The sequence below is a fragment of the Muntiacus reevesi genome, chromosome 17 (genome assembly GCF_963930625.1).
Source record: "Muntiacus reevesi chromosome 17, mMunRee1.1, whole genome shotgun sequence".
NCBI classification, from domain to species: Eukaryota; Metazoa; Chordata; class Mammalia; order Artiodactyla; family Cervidae; genus Muntiacus; species Muntiacus reevesi.
The window spans coordinates 9363239-9382421 of NC_089265.1; the positions used below are offsets into that span (position 1 = coordinate 9363239).

General features: G+C 49.2%; 1 protein-coding gene across 3 annotated transcripts in view; it reads left to right on the forward strand.

Annotated features, from left to right (window-relative positions):
- The window catches only part of INTS9 (integrator complex subunit 9), a 121383-nt gene extending 103343 nt beyond the window's left edge, over positions 1 to 18040 (forward strand). For all 3 annotated transcript variants that reach the window (XM_065908099.1, XM_065908097.1, XM_065908098.1), the window contains 7 exons: positions 220 to 280; positions 4629 to 4800; positions 8094 to 8218; positions 9062 to 9229; positions 14167 to 14265; positions 15346 to 15483; positions 17351 to 18040. In XM_065908099.1, coding sequence (XP_065764171.1) covers positions 220 to 280; positions 4629 to 4800; positions 8094 to 8218; positions 9062 to 9229; positions 14167 to 14265; positions 15346 to 15483; positions 17351 to 17527 — 940 coding nt within the window. In that variant the 3' untranslated portion in view covers positions 17528 to 18040. The remainder of the gene's footprint in view (positions 1 to 219; positions 281 to 4628; positions 4801 to 8093; positions 8219 to 9061; positions 9230 to 14166; positions 14266 to 15345; positions 15484 to 17350) is intronic.
- The last annotated feature ends 1143 nt before the right edge of the window (positions 18041 to 19183 follow it).

Genomic DNA, 19183 nt, shown 5'->3' on the forward strand with positions numbered 1-19183 from the left:
ATGGGAAAAATATATTGAGGAATTCCAAAGGTTAAAAATACACTCACAAGAGACTTGCGTCCTGATTACTTTATACATGCCAGGTTTTTATTCACAGTGAGAGTCACCGGCAGGAAAATTTTAAACTTCAGCATGTATTTGCACTGTTTAACCACTATGTGGCAGCAAATGCCTCTCTGCACCCTGCCTAATATGCTGGTCTGTTTTCTTTTTTAAAAGGCTTTGTCACAACAAACAGACTAAGGTGTATCTCCCAGAACCACCTTTTCCTCATGCTGAGGTAAGAAAATGGAATCACTGGGTCAGAGTGAGTAAGAAATGTAGGTAAAGGTATGCGAGTGGAAATAGCAGGTCATTAGAATTAAGAAATGTGGAGATAAGCTGACACAGCCTTCTGTTTGCCTTGTAAGGTGGCTGTGAATATACTAACTCAAGATGTGTTACTTTCTCTTCTCATTAACACCTTGCATTTCCAGTACATTGCTCAGCTCAGAGTCTAGTTCTGTTTCATTGACGGGTGAGGAATTTTCTTCTAGTATTTACTACTGCCTTTTTTGCATAATAGATTTACTTATTGTCAAAGCCTTCCTACTAGTTGGTTATGTCTATCTTTAGTATAAGGGCTTCCCAGGTGGCGCTAGTGATAAAGAACCCACCTGTCAATGCAGGAGACACAAGAGACATGGGTTCAATTCCTGAGTCAGGAAGATCCCCTGGAGAAGGAAATGGCAGCCCACTCTAGTATTCTTGCCTAGAGAATCCCGTGGACAGAGGAGCCTGGTGGGCAACAGTTCTTGGAGTTGCAATGAGACATATACGACTGAGCAATGAAGTTACGTTTTTTAGTATAAGATACTAAACATAGCTTATGTCCTTCGTATAAATTTTTAATAATGCAAATGACAACATTTCAGTTTACAAAACAGAAAAGTTCCTCCTCCTTCACAGAACCAGTAGTGTTTTTATATGGCTATGTGTGCCCAGTTTTGTGCCAGTTTTGTTTTTCACCAAACAGTAAGTGATGAACTTTTCTCTGTGTCCCTCGCTGTTATTATTGCTGCCTAATATTTCATAGCACCCCATATGCACATCCTGTAGTGTTCTTGGCTTCCCTGGTGGCTCAGGTGGTAAAGAGTCCGCCTGCAGTGCCGGAGACCCGAGTACAATCCCTGGGTCGGGAAGATCCCCGGGAGAAGGGAATGCAACCCTCTCCAGTATTCTTGCCTGGAGAATCCCGTGGACCGAGGAGCCTGGCAGGCTACAGTCCGTGGGGTCACAAAAGGGTCAGACACGACTGAGCAGCTAACACTTTCACACATACAGAAAGCTCACCTTTGATATTAGAAGTCAGGAGAGTGGTCATCACAGAGACAGCAGTGGGGGCAGGCAGGACCTGGAAGCAGACAAGGGGCATTTCTGAGGGGCTGGTGATGTTGTTTCTTGGTGTGCGAACAGGAACACGGGTGTTTTCAGTTTGGAAAAATGCCATCCAGTTATGTATGTATGTATAAGGATTTCGCTGTGCAGGTCCGTATGTATGGGGATTTTGCTGACTGACTTATGCAGTTAACTGTTTGACTCAAGGGTAAATTGCAACAAATGTCCTGCTAATTATTTTAAATCTTACTACTGTTTTCCTACTCCCAAGGATGGGTCTTTCATTAACTAGGACGTCAAGTGGAAGGTTTTGAGCAAGTTATTTGCAGTCCTCATACTGTCTTGTTTTTTTTTTTTTAATTTTCTTGGCTGCACCACGGGGCATGTGGGATCTTGGTTCCCCAACCAGGGATTGAACCTGCACCCCCTCCTTGGAAGGCAGAGTCTTAACTGGGCCTCCAGGGAAGTCCCATGCAGCCCTCATACTGTCGTTTTTTGGGGGGTGGGAGGGGGGCAGTGCTAGGTCTTTGCTGCTGCACGGGCTTTGCTCTAGTTGAGAGCGGGAGCTACTCTCTCGTTGCAGTGCTCCAGCTTCTCCTTGTGGTGGCCTCTCTTATTCCAGGGTCCAGGGTCCAGGAGCTTCAGCAGTTGTGGCTCCCACGCTCTCGAGTACAGGCTCAGTAGTTGTGGCGCACAGGCTGTTGCTGCATGGCATGTGGGATCTTCCCGGATCAGGGATAGAACCCATGTCTCCTGTGTTGACAGGCGGATTCTTTACCACTGAGCCACCAGGAAGGCCCCCCTCACATGTCTTAACAGCAGCCAAGGCTTTTGCAAACTCTGTCATTATTCAGTGAAATTCAGAGTAGAAATCTAATCATGTCAGAAAATTAAGCATAGCAAAACATGCTCTGTAGTGGACTTTACCACTGAAAGTGTACCTGCCTCTCCCCTAGTAACAGTTAGCCTTTCCTTAGAACTTGATCTCTAAGGGTATTATCATGTTCTTACCCACAAGTTTGTCACAAATGACCTTTGTCCCACTCACAGTTAGGGATGGGAAAAGACCAGAGTTGCACAATCAGGGTTCCTAATACGTGCTTATTGATATTAAGGTGTGATGGTATTGATGGTATCATGTGACCAGTGCTTATGAGAAAATACACCTCTGCCTTTAGTACTGATAAAGAACTGCTTTACAGAATTCCTACCTCCAGCTTCACTGCCTGTGTAGTTTAGACCTTAAATCAGCACAAAGGTAATTCTGGATGGTCAAAAAGGTGGTAAGTCAGCTGGAAAAGTAGATATAATGTGGGAAAAAAATTAGGGTGCCTAAAAAGTGACTTATGTGCAAAGACCTATGCTCTTCTTAGATTCCCAATCATCTCCTTGACACATGTGGGTACAAGAGAACTGGTCCTTTAGTCAGCCATATATCTATTTAACTGGGGCGAGTAATGATTTGGGCCACATAGGTTATAAAAAAATGTCAGTTTTATTTGTATGTAACTAGATGGCACCCCACTCCAGTACTCTCGCCTGGAAAATCCCATGGACGGAGGAGCCTGGTGGGCTGCAGTCCATGGGGTCGCAAAGAGTCAGACGTGACTGCGCGACTTCACTTTCACTTTTCACTTTTATGCATTGGAGAAGGAAATGGCAACCCACTCCAGTATTCTTGCCTGAAGAATCCCAGGGATGGAGTTGCACAGAGTTGGACACGACTGAAGTGACTTAGCAGCAGCAGGGAGGGAAGTAAGAATGCATTGAGTGTTCCATCTTTACTATTCATATCCCAGCCAAGCATATGACCCCTGATTAAGACCTCCAAGGTGGTCTTGCTAACGAAAGCAGTCTCTCAGAATTAAAGGTTAGATCTTCATAGTGAAGAAAGTTGTGTTTCCACTTGGGAATGGCCCCATTCTCGCCTCATCCTCACCGTTGGGGTGGCGACAGGCGGGCTTGGAGTTGTTGCTTGGGCTCCCCTCCTATGCTTTAGGAGTAACTACAGGATCGAGCAATGCCTCACACCAATTCTTCATCCATCAGACAGCATCTCAGGACAATGTTGTTGTCATTTGGTCACTAAGTCGTGTCTGAGTTTTTGTGACTTTATGGACTGTAGCCTGCCAGGTTCCTCTGTCCCTGAGATTTTTCAAGCAAGAATACTGGAGTGGGTTGCCATTCCCTTCTCCAGGGGATCTTCCTGACCCAGGGATCAAACCCAGGTCTCCTGCGTTGCAGGCGGATTCTTTACCACTAAGCCTCTCAAGGCAATAGTAGTTGATATTGAGGGTCTCTGAAGTATGGGTGTTTATCATCTGACTTGTTGGTGCCAGAGTGAAGCAGTGGGGCTGGGGCAGCATGAAGAACTTCTGAGCAGTGCCACAAGATGCCATCTGTGGTGGTCACTGTATACGGTGTTGTCTTGGGTCAGGCCTGATTGGCAGGAGAGTATTTCCAGGTGCTGTACTGAAAAGAGGACCTTTAAGGTTCAGAACATTCACTTTTGGAGACAGGTGTGAAGCCATGCATGGCCTGCTCCTCACCACAACTCTCTGTCAGGAGGACATCACTCCTCCCACGCACGTTTCTGCAAGCCTTGGTTCTTGCGTTTCCGTCCCCACGGTGACGTAACACAGCTCCGCCTTCTCAGGCGGTGGTCCTGTGCTGAGAAACACAGTTTCTTGTGTGAAGTGTTAAATGTTGACAGAACTCAGTGATGCACAGAGTTTGGGAAAGTTACTTGTACTTCAGAGACTTTTGGGGGACTTCTGGGCCTGGGGCTCAGAGTGTCAAGAAGCTATAAAGGAAGGGTTAGACAGAATCCAGCCAGAACAGCCTGAATGAAAGTTTCCAATAAGTATGACAGTTGTAGAGCTTCCCCGGTGGCTCAGATGGTAGAGAATCTGCCTGCAATGCAGGAGACCCAGGTTCGATCCCTGGGTCAGGAAGATCCCTTGGAGAAGGGAATGGCTACTCACTCCAACATTCTTGCCTGGAGAATTCATGGACAGAGGAACCTTGCGGGCCACAGCCCATGAGGACGCAAAGAGTCAGACATGACTGAATGACTAACACACACACATAGACCAATGTTACCCAAAAGACCCATTGTTGGAGAAAGTCACATTATAGGTTAAAAACCTGTATCCTTATCTTGTATTTTTAATGTACTCCACTCACTCTCCCATGCTGCAGTGCTTCCTTCATGGGCAGGCTAACATCTCTTCCTGTTACACGTATTCTAGCTCATTCAGACCAACAAGCTGAAGCACTACCCCAGCATCCACGGAGACTTCAGCAACGACTTCAGGCAGCCGTGCGTGGTCTTCACTGGACACCCTTCCCTCCGGTTCGGGGACGTGGTCCATTTCATGGAGCTCTGGGGAAAGTCGAGTCTCAACACGGTCATCTTCACAGGTAAATAAACCAGCAAACAAAACCCTGTGCTTCCCACTGGGATCATTCCTAAATACCTGTAGGATGTTACCAACCTCGTAGAGACCCTGGGAAGAATTTGACAGTAAGGCGTAAATATGATACTATTGTTGTTATTGTGTCTGACTCTTTGTGACCTTGTGGACTACAGCATACCAGGCTCCCCTGTCCTTCACCATCTCCCAGAGCTTGCTCAAAAACTCATGTCTTTGAGTCAGTGATGCCATCCAACCATCTCATCCTTTGTCACCCACTTCTCCTCCTGCCTTCAATATTTCCCAGCATCAGGGTCTTTTCCAGTGAGTCAGCCCTTGGCATCAGGAGACCAAGTATTGGAGCTTCAGCTTCAGCATCAGTCCTTCCAATGAATATTCAGGGTTGATTTCCTTTAGAATCAACTGGTTTGATCTTGCTGTCCAAGGGACTCTCAAAGAGTTTTCTCCAACATCACAGTTCAAAAGCAACAATCCTTTAGATCATTATTCCATTGTAAATACCAAAGGATACATCACCCAGCAGGGGGAGAAGGAGAACAAAACAAAATGTCCCCTTAGATGATGTGCACTGGACAGGGCTTTCATAAGCTGTTTTTGTAGATTTTGTCCCCGAGACAGATTTCTGGTCTAGAACTACTGTTGACAGTTTTGTAAGCTATTCAAAAACTGCAGGAATTCCAGTGATCAGTCTTGTTTCACCCTTCAGTCAGGAATTACTGAGTGAGATAGATCTTTCTCCTTAGGCTATAGTTTGCTTTGGTCCGGAGAAGGAAATGGCATCCCTCTCCAGTACTCTTGTCTAGAGAATCCCATGGACAGAGGAGCCCGGTGGGCTGCTGCGCATAGGGGCGCCCAGAGTCGGACAGGACTGAAGCGACTTAGCAGCAACAGCAGCAGCTGGCTTGCAGTTTTTCTTATGGAGATGAACCCCTCAGAATAAAGCTAATCTTTAATGAGGGCACCTTAGGGGTTTTATTTAATCATTATCTTAACCAATCAGGGTCTTCAGATAGTCTTGGGATTTGAAACTTGGGTATTGAAGTAAAAAGCCTTGATATGAAATCTCAGCGGAGTTACTGTAACCTCAGCCTGCTTACTCACCTCTCTGTAAAATGGGACTGTGGGTGGTGGCTCCTCGGGCAGCTCTGTGCTTTTAGTGAAGTGTTATAAGGAAGGAGTTCTTACCAGGCCTGGCCCAAAAGCCTGTGGGGAAAGGACCAGTTGCAACAAACTTGGGTGCCGACTCATTGCAGTGAGTCAGGGAGACTGCCAGGGGGAGGCGGGAGGCATCGCAGCACATGGTCAAAAGAACTTACCGGTTGGGCCTTGGGTTGGGTGATCTTGGAGGTGGTGGTGCTCTGGCTTGGGTGTCATCAGGACCGGAAGTAGTTCTCTAGTTGGACATCTTGATTCTTGTCTAGAGGGTTAGAAGAACAGAGCCAGGACAGGGTGGCATTTACTTGTTTGAGGTTTGGACAGAGTTGCGGTCTTGTGTTCAGGCATGATTACAGAGGGCCTTGTTTCAGTCTTGATCCGTGGTGGTCACCGAGCAGCCTTTTGTGACATCGGCATCGTGTGGGATGGTTTATGTGCAGCGGGAGGACGCGGCCTGGCCTTGAGTGATGGAAGCGCTCGGAGGAGCAGCTGGTGGGGGCAGCTGTTCTCCCTCCAGGCCCCCTTTTAGCCACAGGCAGAGGAAGTCAGTCTGTAAGATTCACACCGCCCAGAGCCTCACCATTGATTGCCAGGTTCGGCTAAACAGGAAGTCATCTGGAGAACGCTTTCTGCAGTAGGACTAAGGGGGCGCTCCTGTTCTTTCTGAGGGATGTTGGCTCTGACGTGACAGTGGGCACGGTAGGACAAGGCACAGAAGAAGCGTCGCAAGACCAGAAACTTCCCTTCAGCCAGCTGAAAAGAAAGCAAGGGCTACATGACTGTCCATGACGCGCGTCACCAGCATTTGTCTGGATCAGGAATTTGTATTTAAACTGGTGTGCTGCACTTTCAGAGCTCAAGCTGTGTCAGTTACCGCGTCCGCTAGGTTCTGGGCCACTTTTTCTTGTTTGTGACCGCTGGGAACTGTACCCATAGAGAGTCACACAGTGTCCATCAGAGAGAGGCAGTCATCCCCCAGGCAGGCCAGGCTCCTTCGGGGGTTTCTGGGTTCTTCCTGAGTAGACAGGGTTCACTGGAGGAGTGAGCCTTTCAAACCCTGGAAGCTCTGCATTCTCCAGAGTTCCCCAGGTAAGGAGCGGTGCGTGGAAGCCGGGGCCACATACAGGAAGTGCCGCGCTCACGGGGCACAGGCTCTGTCAGGAACCTACAGGTCATTTTTCATGCCAGGACTAAGCCAGTGCTTTTGGCCTGAGGTGGGCAGCTTTCTTGATTAGAGTAAGCAGTCCTTGGCAGGCCGGCTCCAGTGGGGGCTCCGCAGAGAACAAACCGGCCAGTGAGGCAAGGTTGGTTCCTGGGCGCTGGACTGGCGCTACAGATGGGCCCCGCAGCCTCAGCACAGGCGTCTTGTTGATGTGGGGTCACGATCCTTCTTTTTCTTCTTCTTTGCATCCTGTCAAGTAGGAGGCATGGGGTTTGTCTCTTGCCTGGGGGTGATCTCGGAGCTCTCGCTTTGAGTGACTGGGCTGGACATCTCCACTGTGAAGGCACTGCTTTTGTATTAATCGGCATCTCTTGGGGGACACTTTGAGGCTGTCTATTCATCTGGTCTTCCCCAGAGGTTTATCTAATTTTTCTAGCATCTATTGATGATTCTGGTCTGAAAAATTATTCCTGCAATGGCTGCCAATGCATGACTTTTTTTTTTTTTTTTTTGCAAAGAAGAGCTTTCCTCTCTCCCTCATTTATTTATGTATCCCTTCATTGTCTCATCTCTCTCCGTCAGTGTTGAAAACCTTGAGCTCACACTCCTGCCTGCAGCGCTTAGTCCAGCGTCTCCCTCTCTCTACCCAGAAATCACCCCTCTCTCCCACCGTGAGGCCTCTGCCTCCTGTGACCTGCACTGCCTTTCCTGTCTTGCTGTCCGTCCGCTGGGCCTTGACCAAGCCAGCCGCTTCGTCACGTGGCCACCCCTCTGTTGCTTTCATTTTTAATATTTATTTTCTCGGCTGCACCAGGTCTTAGTTGCAACCTGTGGGATTTAGTTCCCTGACCAGTGATCAAACCCAGACACCCTGCATTGGGAGCGCGGAGTCTTAGCCACTGAACCACCAAGGAAGTCCCCGGCGCCTTCATTTTGAAGTTCCTTTCTTATGTTCCCCTTAGAACCTGACTTCTCATACCTGGAAGCACTGGCTCCCTACCAGCCCTTGGCCATGAAATGCATCTACTGCCCCATTGACACGCGGCTGAATTTCATCCAGGTGTCAAAGCTGCTGAAAGAAGTGCAGGTACGGGGGGCGGGGGCCATGGGGGCCCCACTGTGCCGCTTGCTCCCGCGTCCTGGTGCCTCTGTGCCCTCTGTCCTGCAGTACGAGGGCTAGACGTCCTCACCTCCACCCCCAGGGCCTCCAGGGTGCTCGGCCGGTACCCTCCAGATTCCAAACTAGTGGGCTTTGCACCCTGAAAGAGGTTTCTGCTCTTAAAAAAAAAAAATCAAAAGTGGAAGGAAAAGCAAGCGTACACAGTGTATTATTTTTGATGAGGACCACTTGGGTCCAGTTGGCGGTTGGGTGGTATTTGGACGAAGTAAACACTGGCTTCCTAATTATTTTTCTCCCAAGATAATAAAAGAAGACATTTATAAAAACAAAACCCAAAAAATTCTGACTTGGTATGTCCTACACAACTGAGGACATGGCCTGACCATCGCCCACTGCCTAGGACCTGTGGACCTCAGGTCCAGACCGGAAACCCAAACAAGCCCAGAAAGTCACAGTTCTTCCTCACCAGCTAGTCGGGGTGCCAGTCAGAGATGCTGACAGAAAGTGACAGAAAGGCTGCCCGCAAGGGACTTGGAGGCCCTTTGAGAGCAGACCCACGGATGTCAGCTTCAAAGTGACTTAAATAGAGTGAGAAAATAAATGCGAGATGAGGAGTAAGTCCCTTGCTCATAACCATGGCTTTCCCTGAAAGTTTTTTGCTTCTCCCCACACGCTGTGGTCCCTGGTGACTTGGGTTTGAGAGGATGGGTGTTCAGAACGGCCATGAGTGAGCCTGGGCGGCATGTGGGGAGGGTGAGGTCAGCACTGGGCCTGCTACCGCCTCACGGCCTCCGCCCTCTCGGCCCTCAGCCCCTCCACGTGGTCTGTCCCGAGCAGTACACCCAGCCGCCCCCGGCGCAGTCCCACCGCATGGACCTCATGGTGGACTGCCAGCCGCCCGCCATGTCCTATCGGCGCGCCGAGGTCCTCGCCCTGCCCTTCAAGCGTCGGTACGAGAAGATCGAAATCATGCCGGAGGTGAGCACTGGGCTTCCCGGGGTTTCCCTGGGTTTCCTCTTGAGTCTCTGGAACACCGTCCTGGGGTGGCTTTCCTTGGGGTTTGTGTCACACACGAATGGACCAAGGTACACGAACCCTTAGCAGATAAGCGGGAAGAGAGCTGAGCTTTTCAGAGCTGCCGCTTTGGCTGCACTAGGGCCTCAGTTGCGGCCTGTGGACTCTGAGTTGCAGCATGTGGGATCTAGTTCCCTGATCAGGGATCCAACCTGGGCTCTCTGCACTGGGAGTGCAAAGTTTCAGCTGCCGGACCACCAGGGAAGTCCTCCCCCCCCCGCCCCCCTCCTATTTCCAGTAATGAAGTAACAGCTGTCAACACCAGGCCTGCTGGAGGGCTGCTTATGTTAAAGTTCAGCGTGTCACCCGCGGGTCATAGCCTGGAGAACAAACACGCTGTTGTCAGCTCTGTCGTTAACCACCTTAGGGCTGTGGGCTTTCTCATCCTTCCTGGACCTCATTTACCAGTGAGGGTCAGGTCTCACTGAATTCTGCAATAGATGGAGGACATGACAGTAACCAAAAAGGAAGGAAAGCTTACATCCCTTGCATGATCATCATTTGCACGCATATTAGTAGAACTTAAAGGTTTTATTCCATTGAAGATTTTGCCCTTTAACCCCAGTGAGTGTAGAGCCCCCGACTGATCTGGGCTGTGGCGTTGCTGGGGCACATGGCCCATGCCTTCCCGTGGGGGTCGCAGCGAGGTGCTCGGTGTGATTGTCACTAGCAGCGGCATCCTTGAGAAAGTGTTGAAAAAATGCAGGTTTCTCCAGCCCCACCTCAGTCCTGCTGAGTCAGAGACTCCAGGTGAGGCCTAGCATCTGGATTTCTGCCAGCCCTTCACATGGGTCTGGTGCCCGCTAATATTGGAGAACCACTGGTGTCAGAGACCATGTGTCAGTTTTCAAAGGCAAAAGGAAGGCAGAATGTTGAGCCTCAGGAGCCCAGGTGGGATCCCTGCTCGTCGCCTGAGACCCAGTGCTCTGGACGGTCTGCACCTCAGCCTTCTCAGGCTTTGAATTGTATGACTCTGTGCTTGTTCATTCTGGAAAACTTGGGAAATAAGGAGAAAAAGGATACAGACCAAAAAAAAAAAAAAAGTCAATCCTAGTTTGAATACCGAACATAATTACTATTCTAGTTTTTGTGTATTTGCCTTGTCTGTTTACTGTGTTGTGGGTGTGTTTAAATCATGTATCATATAATATCTTTGTCACGTGAAGGTAAGTATATTGTGTCATTCAAGATACTTGAAAAGCATCTTAGGCTATATAATGGTCTATCATGAATGTGTCATCATTTCACTGTTCCTTTATTGGTGGGCATTTATTATTCCTGCATTTTCAAAGTGCAAATAATACTTTTAGAAACATACTTTCACATAAATCTTTGTGTGTGGGATTTAGAGAGAGAACTAGAAGAATCATTTGGTTTTGCCTGGAAAGTGCATGTGAGAGGAAGGAGTTAAACTCTGTCATGGTTCTTTTGGTTTTGCCACAACTAGTGGATGCTCATTTGTCCCCCAGATCAGCTCCCCTGTAGACCCGCCTTCTCTCTCCCGGCATGTGCAAAGCGGGAACGCTGACGTCAGCCCTCAGGGGCCTCCATTAAGAGAAAACCTCTGTTTCCGGGGTGGCCGGTGAACGCGTCTTCCTTCCCAGAGGTGTCCTCACTGAGTCGTCTGTGGGCTCCGGATAGAGTTCCCTGTGGCTGAGCTGCCACTTCAGTCTCCTTGGAGATGAATTTCTTCCTGGGGCCGCCCAGGGAGAGCCCGCCGCCTGCTGGCTTCCCACACTGCCATCTGTGAGCCTCCCCCGCCAGGTCTTTGGCCTTACAGTTCTGCCCGCAGCCTGACCTTTGTCAGTGCCGCGTCAGAAGGAAAACAGTATCTGTGGATGGGCATGGCCGGGAGCCTAGAGCACACGTGTCTCTCAGTGGGAACATTTCACACTGTTCCCTATTTTTCTTTTGTAAATTTTACTTATTTCCGGCTGTGCTAGGTCTTGCTGCGCGGGCTTCTCTCTGGCTGTGGTGAGTGGGGTGCTCTGGCCGCAGCGTGCTGGTTTCACTGCGGTGGCCTCTCTTGCTGGGCAGCGCGGCCTCTAGGGCACATGGGCCTAGTAGTTGCGGCACTGGGCTCTAGAGCATAGGTTCCATGGTTGTGCACAGGCTCAGCGGCTCTGCTCCATGTGGGATCTTCCCCGATCAGGGACTGGACCCGTGAGTCCCGCATTGGCCGGTGGAATCTTTACCCCTGAGCCACCAGGGAAGGCCCCCCCCGCCTTTGTTTTTTAACTTGAGGTATAATTGACCTACCTTCCTCTGTGTTAGTTCCTGGTGCATAATAACATAGTGATTCAGTATATCTCTACATTACAAAATGATCACCACACTAATCCTGTTACAGTATTTCCTATAGTGTACATTTCATCCCCTTGAATCAGTCTCTGTCATTGCCTCCCTTCTGGCAACCACCTGTTTGTTCTCCATAACTGAGTTTGTTTTTTTATGTTTGTTCATTTGTTTTGCTTTTTAGATTTCACTTATAATAATACCCTCTAGGTCTATCCATGTTGTCACAGCAAAATTTCATTGTTTCTTTATGACTGATATCCCATGTGTGTGTGTATCACATCTTCTTCATTCATTTATCAGGAGACGTTTAGGTGGCTTCCATATCTTAGCTATTGTAAATAATGCTACCCTGAACATAGGGATGCATATATCTTTTCAAATTAGTGTTTTGTTTTCTTTGAGTAAATGCCCAGGAATGGAATTGCTGGGTCATATGGTAGTTCTGTTTTTAATTTTTTGAGGAACCTCCATACTGTTTTCCATAGCACCTCCATTAATTTTTTTTTCATTTATTTTTATTAGTTGGAGGTTAATTACTTTACAATATTGTAGTGGTTTTTGCCATACACTGACATGAATCAGCCATGGATTTACATGTGTTCCCCATCCTGATCCCCCCTCCCACCTCCCTCCCCATCCCATCCCTCTGGGTCTTCCCAGTGCACCAGCCCTGAGCACTTGTCTCATGCATCCAACCGGGACTGGCGATCTGTTTCACCCTTGATAGTATACTTGTTTCAATGCTGTTCTCTCAGAACATCCCACCCTCACCTTCTCCCACAGAGTCGCCTTCTCCCACAGAGTCTAAAAGTCTGTTCTGTACATCTGTGTCTCTTTTTCTGTTTTGCATATAGGGCTATCGTTACCATCTTTCTAAATTCCATATATATGCATTAGTATACTGTATTGGTGTTTATCTTTCTGGCTTACTTCACTCTGTATAATGGGCTCCGGTTTCATCCATCTCATTAGAACTGATTCAAATGAATTCTTTTTAATGGCTGAGTAATATTCCATGGTGTATATGTACCACAGCTTCCTTATCCATTCGTCTGCTGATGGGCATCTAGGTTGCTTCCATGTCCTGGCTATTATAAACAGTGCTGTCATGAACATTGGGGTGCACGTGTCTCTTTCAGATCTGGTTTCCTTGGTGTGTATGCCCAGGAGTGGGATTGCTGGGTCATATGGCAGTTCTATTTCCAGTTTTTTAAGGAATCTCCACACTGTTCTCCATAGTGGCTGTACTAGTTTGCATTCCCACCAACAGTGTAAGAGGGTTCCCTTTTCTCCACACCCTCTCCAGCATTTATTGGCGCCTCCATTAATTCACCATCCCACCAACAGTGCACAAGTGTTCACCTTTATATTGTCACCTCCAGTTATTTGTTGTCTTTTTGACAACCACCATTCTGACAGGTATGAGGTGATACCTCATTGTGGTGTTGATATCCACTTGCCTGATGATTAGTAACATTGGCCATCTGTATGTCTTATTTGGAAAAATGCCTATTCAGGTCTTCTGCTCATTTTCAGAGGGGGTATGTTGAGTTGTATGAGTTCTCTGTGAATTCTGGATTATCTGGTGCATCATTTGTAAATACCTTCTCTTTTTCCCTAGGCAGCCTTCTTGTTTTATTGACGGTATCCTTCACTGTGCAAAAGCTTTTTTGTTTGATGCAGTCTCATTTATCTTTGCTTTTGAATTCCATACTTGAGGAGATATACCCAGAAATAAAACTGATAAAAGACCAGTGTCAAAGATGCCTGCCTGTGTTTTGTTCTAGGAGTTTTATGGTTTAAGGTCTTATATTTAAGTCTTTAATCCATTTTGAGTTTGTTCTACATAGTACAAGACTTTGCATGTAGCTGTCTAGTCTTCCCAGTAACATTTATCGGAGAGACTGTCTTCCCCATTGTATATTCTGGCTTCCTTTGTCATAAATGACCATATAAGCATGTGTTAATAGATTTTGAATCAGTGTATTTACATTTTCATTTGTCTCCAGGTATTTTTTCATTTCTTATTTGATCTCCTCAGTGACTCATTGATTGTTGAGTAGCACATTGCTTAGCCTCCATGCACTTGTATAAGTTTTTTTCATGTAGCTGATTTCCAGTTTCATAGCATTATGGTTGGAAAAGATGCTTGATATGATTTCAGTCTTCTTAAAATCTACTGAGACTTGTATTGTGGCCTCACGTATGATCTCTCCTGGAGAATGTTCCATGTACACTTGAGTAGAAGGTATATTCTGCTATTTTTGGATAGAATGTCTCTATATCAATTAAGTCCATTTGAGCTAATATATCATTTGAGGCCAGTGTTTCCTTTCTGATTTTCTGTTTAAGCGATCTAGTCACTGATGTAAGTGGGATGTTAAAGGCTCCTGCTATCACTGTACGACTTTGGGTTTCTCACCATCCATCCCTGAGCTCTGCACGGTGGCCCAGCATGGCCTCACCCTGGGCAGCACGGCTGCAGCACTCTCTTGTCCCCGGTTTACAGGGAACCTGACTGAAACCCCCCTCTTTGCTCCCAGCTTGCAGACTCGCTGGTGCCCATGGAGATTAAGCCTGGCATTTCCTTGGCAACCGTCTCGGCTGTGCTGCACACTAAAGATAACAAGCACGTTCTTCAGGTAGCGTGGGGAGGCTGGGCTGGGCTCCAGGAGGAACCTCCAGGGCCTGTGGGGACTGGAACCCTTCCTCCTGAGAAGGTGCTGGCATCCCAGCCAGCCCCCAGGACAGTGCTTCCCACACCAGCAGATAGTAGAGGCCAGACTTCCTCAGGGATCAGATCTGAAGGAAAGGGCACCTCTTATTTCTCTGGCCGCCTGCCTTGGAGAGAGAAGGGAGGAGAAACGATTATTCATAGGGACGGGGCCGCCCACCATTCTAGAGCCATCACAGCTCCAGGAGCATCAGCTCCCCTGGTGGGTGCTCAGGAGACAAACTCTCATCAGGTGCCGGCCCTGAGCCTGCGGGCGTGAGGTAGGAGGGGAGGTAGACCCAACAGCAGACGCAGCCCCTGCCCTCGGGGGCCCCGAAGCAGTCAGGCCAAGGGCCGGGAACCTGGGGAGCCCCTGCAGGTGGAGGGCAGCTGTTTGGGCCCCCGTCTTCACCCTCCTGGGAACCCCCGTCAGGGCTGGGCTCTGTCACTCCTGCCCCGGGTTGTGTGCCCGTAGCAGCCACTCACAGTGCTGGGCCCGGACCAGGCCCTTCGCAGCCGCTGTCTCAGTTAGGCCTCACGAAGTTCTCCTTCCCATCACCACTGTAGAGGCAGCTCCTCTGCCCTTCACTTCCCCGACGGAAGGACTGTGACCAGTCGGTCCGGCCCCACAGCCCCTGGCACTGCTGCCCCAGGCCCAGCTGCCAACGTGGGTTATTAAGGATTTACTCAGAGAGGAACCTGGGGGGCTACAGCCCACGGGGTCACAGAGTCGGACACGACTGAAGTGAGTTGACCGAAAATTAAAAACGGATCTTGCTAAAAGGAAGGCGTCTTTGCCAGCTGAGATGATGATTCTGTGGATAGCTGGCTCTAGCTTGTGGTCCTGTGTGGAGACCCAGCTGGAGATGGAGACCCTGACACGGGGCACAGACAGCGGCACCGGGCCAGGCCCTGCGCCCTCCCAGGAAGAGCGTCCCGCGGGTGGCCTGCAGGGACCTGGGGCTGCCGGGTGATTTCTTGACGAGACCCCTGTTTTCCTCCTGCCCAGCCTCCGCCCAGGCCCGCCCAGCCCACAGGCGGCAAGAAGCGAAAGCGGGCGAGTGACGACATTCCAGACTGCAAGGTTCTGAAGCCTCTGCTGAGCGGCTCCATCCCCGTGGACCAGTTCGTGCAGACGCTGGAGAAGGTGAGCGCTGTGGGCGTGGGCGTGCCACGCTCTCCTCCCGGGAGCCCGTGCGCTGTCCCCGCAGCACCTGCCCGCCCTCGGTCAGGGCAGCGCCCGAACCAGGCGGGGGCTGCAGAGTTAAGAGGGGCCCTGCTCCCTCCTCCCCCGGCCCTTCCTCCCCCCACCCCCAGTAGCAGGCTGCCACGAGACTGCCCCCCAGACCCACTTCTTGTGGGAACCAGACCGAGGAGGAGCCTTTCTTCAGAAACACAGCTGTGACATATGGGGCAGGGGGCTGGCCAGGAAAGAAGGGTCTGCCCCCTTAGGGTCGCACTTCTGTGCAAGAAGACCCTTGGCATGGCCAGCTCAGAGGAGACGCCAGTCTTGGGGCTCTTGGGGGGTGGTGTGGGCAGAGGGGTCAGGATGGCCTGATCCCCTGGAGCTCGGGAAGCGGGGCCAGTGATTCCCAGAAAGGGTAGTGGGAGAGAGAAGCAGGTGGTCATGGTGGTGGCTGGTGGAATAGATTTCATGACTACAAGTAAAAGGAAAAAGAATTTATTAACCTGAAAGTGTCTTGTAATTCTGGCTTCAGTCACAGGGCTTCAGAGACCACTGTTTTGGCATCAGAATTAGAGAGTCCTTGACAGAACAGAGGAGCAATTGGCTAAAGATGGTATTTTTCATGCTGCTTCTTGCAGGAAGAACTGCAGTTAACACTAGAAACCATTCCAGGAAGAGAGATTTTCTTCTAAGTTAGTTACTGCCTTTTGTCCAGACTAACTCAGTAGCTGAATGCTTTCCAGTCTTAAAGGCTTTCTCTTTGTTGGGAGTTTTCTCCGCTCGTCATTTAAGTTTCCTCAAATGGAGGGCTTTCCCCAAGTTGTTGGGCTCCCTGACCCCTAGTGATGTGGGGACTCCCCCTGGGGCCCCCGTGTGCCGTGCACAGCATTCCTCCTGACTGTGCGGCGTCCCCGGCTGTACTGAGGGGACTCACGCGTCACTTGTTTCTTGAAAACTTGAAACACCTTGCTTTCCCAGAAAGATCTTATTTACTTCTGTCTGGCTCTCCCAGGAGTTCACCTCTAGGACCCGACCCGACTACTCTCCCACTCCAGTTACTGCGCCAAAGATTGAGAACCTCCCTAGGTCATGATTATTACCTATCTTGTGTCCTTCTCAGGCAAATCATTCTTATTTCCACTTCTTTTCTTCTTCCTCAACTTTACATCTGATGTGTAAGGAAATTCTGAGTTAGTGTTGGAGGGGGCCCTGGAGAAGTATTTGATACACTGCTTCATCTTCCCCTTTGGGAGGGACTTGCCAGATCACAAGGTCACTGGTACCTGCGGTGAGGAAGGCATCTTCCTGGGACAGGGTGGAGCATTTTACAGGGACCACAGGTGTGGCCGGGAGGCGGGGATGAAACACCCAGCCTGCTGAACCCAGGTGCCTGGATGTGCTCCTCAGATGATAAACAGAAGCTTAAGCAGGTGGTGGGAATTCTGTTGTACTCTGTATGAGATTTTGCATGGTTGGGGGCTTCCCCTGGAATTCTATTGCTGTAGTAGGTCCTGGGACTGCTCTGAAGAACTGTACTGAGGAGAGTCCAAAATGCCAGTTTCTAGAATGTTCAGTGTAGCCCAGGCTGGAAAGGAAAGGAAAGTGTTAGTTGCTCAGTTGTGTCCAGCTGTTTGCAATCCCACGTACCGGAGTCTGCCAGGCTCCTCTGTCCGTGGGATTCTCCCTTCTCCAGGGGATCTTCCTGACCCAGGGATCAAACCTGGGGCTCCTGTACTGCAGGCCAGTTCCTTCCTTACCATGTGAGCCAGCAGGGAAGGAAGCATCTCAGACGCTGAAATGCCCTCCTGCCCCTTTTCTCTTGGTGCAGCACGGCTTCAGCGACATTAAGGTGGAAGACACAGCCAAGGGCCATATCGTCCTGCTGCAGGAAGCCGAGACCCTCATCCAGATTGAGGAAGACTCAACCCACATCATCTGTGATGACGACGAGGTGCTCCGGGTCCGACTGCGGGACCTGGTCCTCAAGTTCCTTCAGAAGTTCTGAGGGGAAGGCCCGCGCCACCTCCACATCCCTGGACCCTTGCGCCCTTCACTGCCGCTGCCAGCCCCCAGCGGAAGAAGGGAAGACCCGCAGCTGGTGGGTCTCTAGCTCGAGGAATGAAGAAGCGGCTTTTGAGATGCCTTCTCAGGAGTTACAGCCAGAACCTCCCAGTCTGCCTTCTCAGCACTGTTTGAGGAGAGCGCTCTCCCTTTAAACTTGAGGCGTGTGTTCTTCCCAGGCCTGACTTCCCCCGGCAGGTAAGGCAACAGGCTGAGGAGGAGTGAGAGTGACCGCAGCTTTGCACCGGGTCAGTGGTGGGAGGAACTGAAGGATGATGACTTGTGGCCCATTTGTCACAGTTTCTCAGGCCTCAGGCAGAGCAACTAGTCTTTGATTTTGTTTTATTGTCTACAGTGCTGTACCTAGTAAGAAAGATGATGCCAAGAAATTAGCAAAGGTTCATTTTGCTTTTATAATGTGAGCTCATTTTGTTAATAAAATTTATTTTTTATAGAAGTAGCTGTGTTCTGTTGAACCTAAAATTTATGCATTCATTTAACATCTATCAAAAAATATGAAAATATACAGAACTGAACTTGGCAAATTTTAGTTTGGTGTGTGCATTAATGTATTTCTTCAGTTGTACAAAAGGGTGCTTAACTTGATCTGACCTGTATCTGTACGGAAAACAGCACAGGCCGCTAACACTGACCTCTGCCGTCTGGGGAGGGCCTGAACTAGGCTTCACTCGCCTGTGTCACTGCCTTTCCCACAGACGCTCCGCATTCCACTGTGCAGTAACTCAGATGCCTGCATCTGAAATAATGAAATTGTGTGAAACAGGTATTTACCAGATTCCATCTAGTCTAGCGTCAGTTGTCACACTCGTGCCAGTTCTGTAAGTATTCAAATGTGAGGGGTGGGGAGCAGCACACAAGTCTTAGAACTGGCCTACAGCAGAAGCAAATTCTTAACCATCTGTTCAGACTGGTTGAAATTCAATTGGAAGTCAGCCTTCCAGCCTGGTCAGCAGCAGAGCATCACAGCGGGCTCGAGTGACCCAAGAGCTGTAGCACTGTAAAACTCTTACCTGCTCAGGTGTTACAGAGAGTTGACTGTCTGTCAGTTCTCTCTCTGAAATGGCCCTATCCCTGGGAAGCAGTTCTTCCTTAGAGAAGGGAAAACACAACTTCATTTTTGCCATCTCCAACTGGGCCAGCCTTGGTTGGGTACAGCTGTGTTCCACCGTCTGTGCTTCCCAAGGTACAGGTCACTCCAGTCGAGGGGCCTCGACTGTGCCTACAATAAACAGTGGGGGAAGACGAACATTACAACAGATGGACATGCCAGGGCTGTGAGAATTTAGCTTGTTCTTAGGAGAGCTGTAAATATGCAGCACATATAGGCATGCTTCCTAATAAAACTTAGAGAAATCAAGGTAAGTTTTTTTTAAGTTTTCTTAACATCTTGAAAAATGCAAAAGCAGTATAAAAGAAAGAAATCAAATAGTTGTTTTACTTAAATGTCCTCTAACAGTGAGTGACATGTCCAGGAATGGCATGGATTTGTCCAAACTGGATTTCTGTTGAGGCTTAAGTAATCCCAAGGGATCAATTCCAAGGCCTTAATCTCGAGAGATGGTCACTAAAGAGACAAACA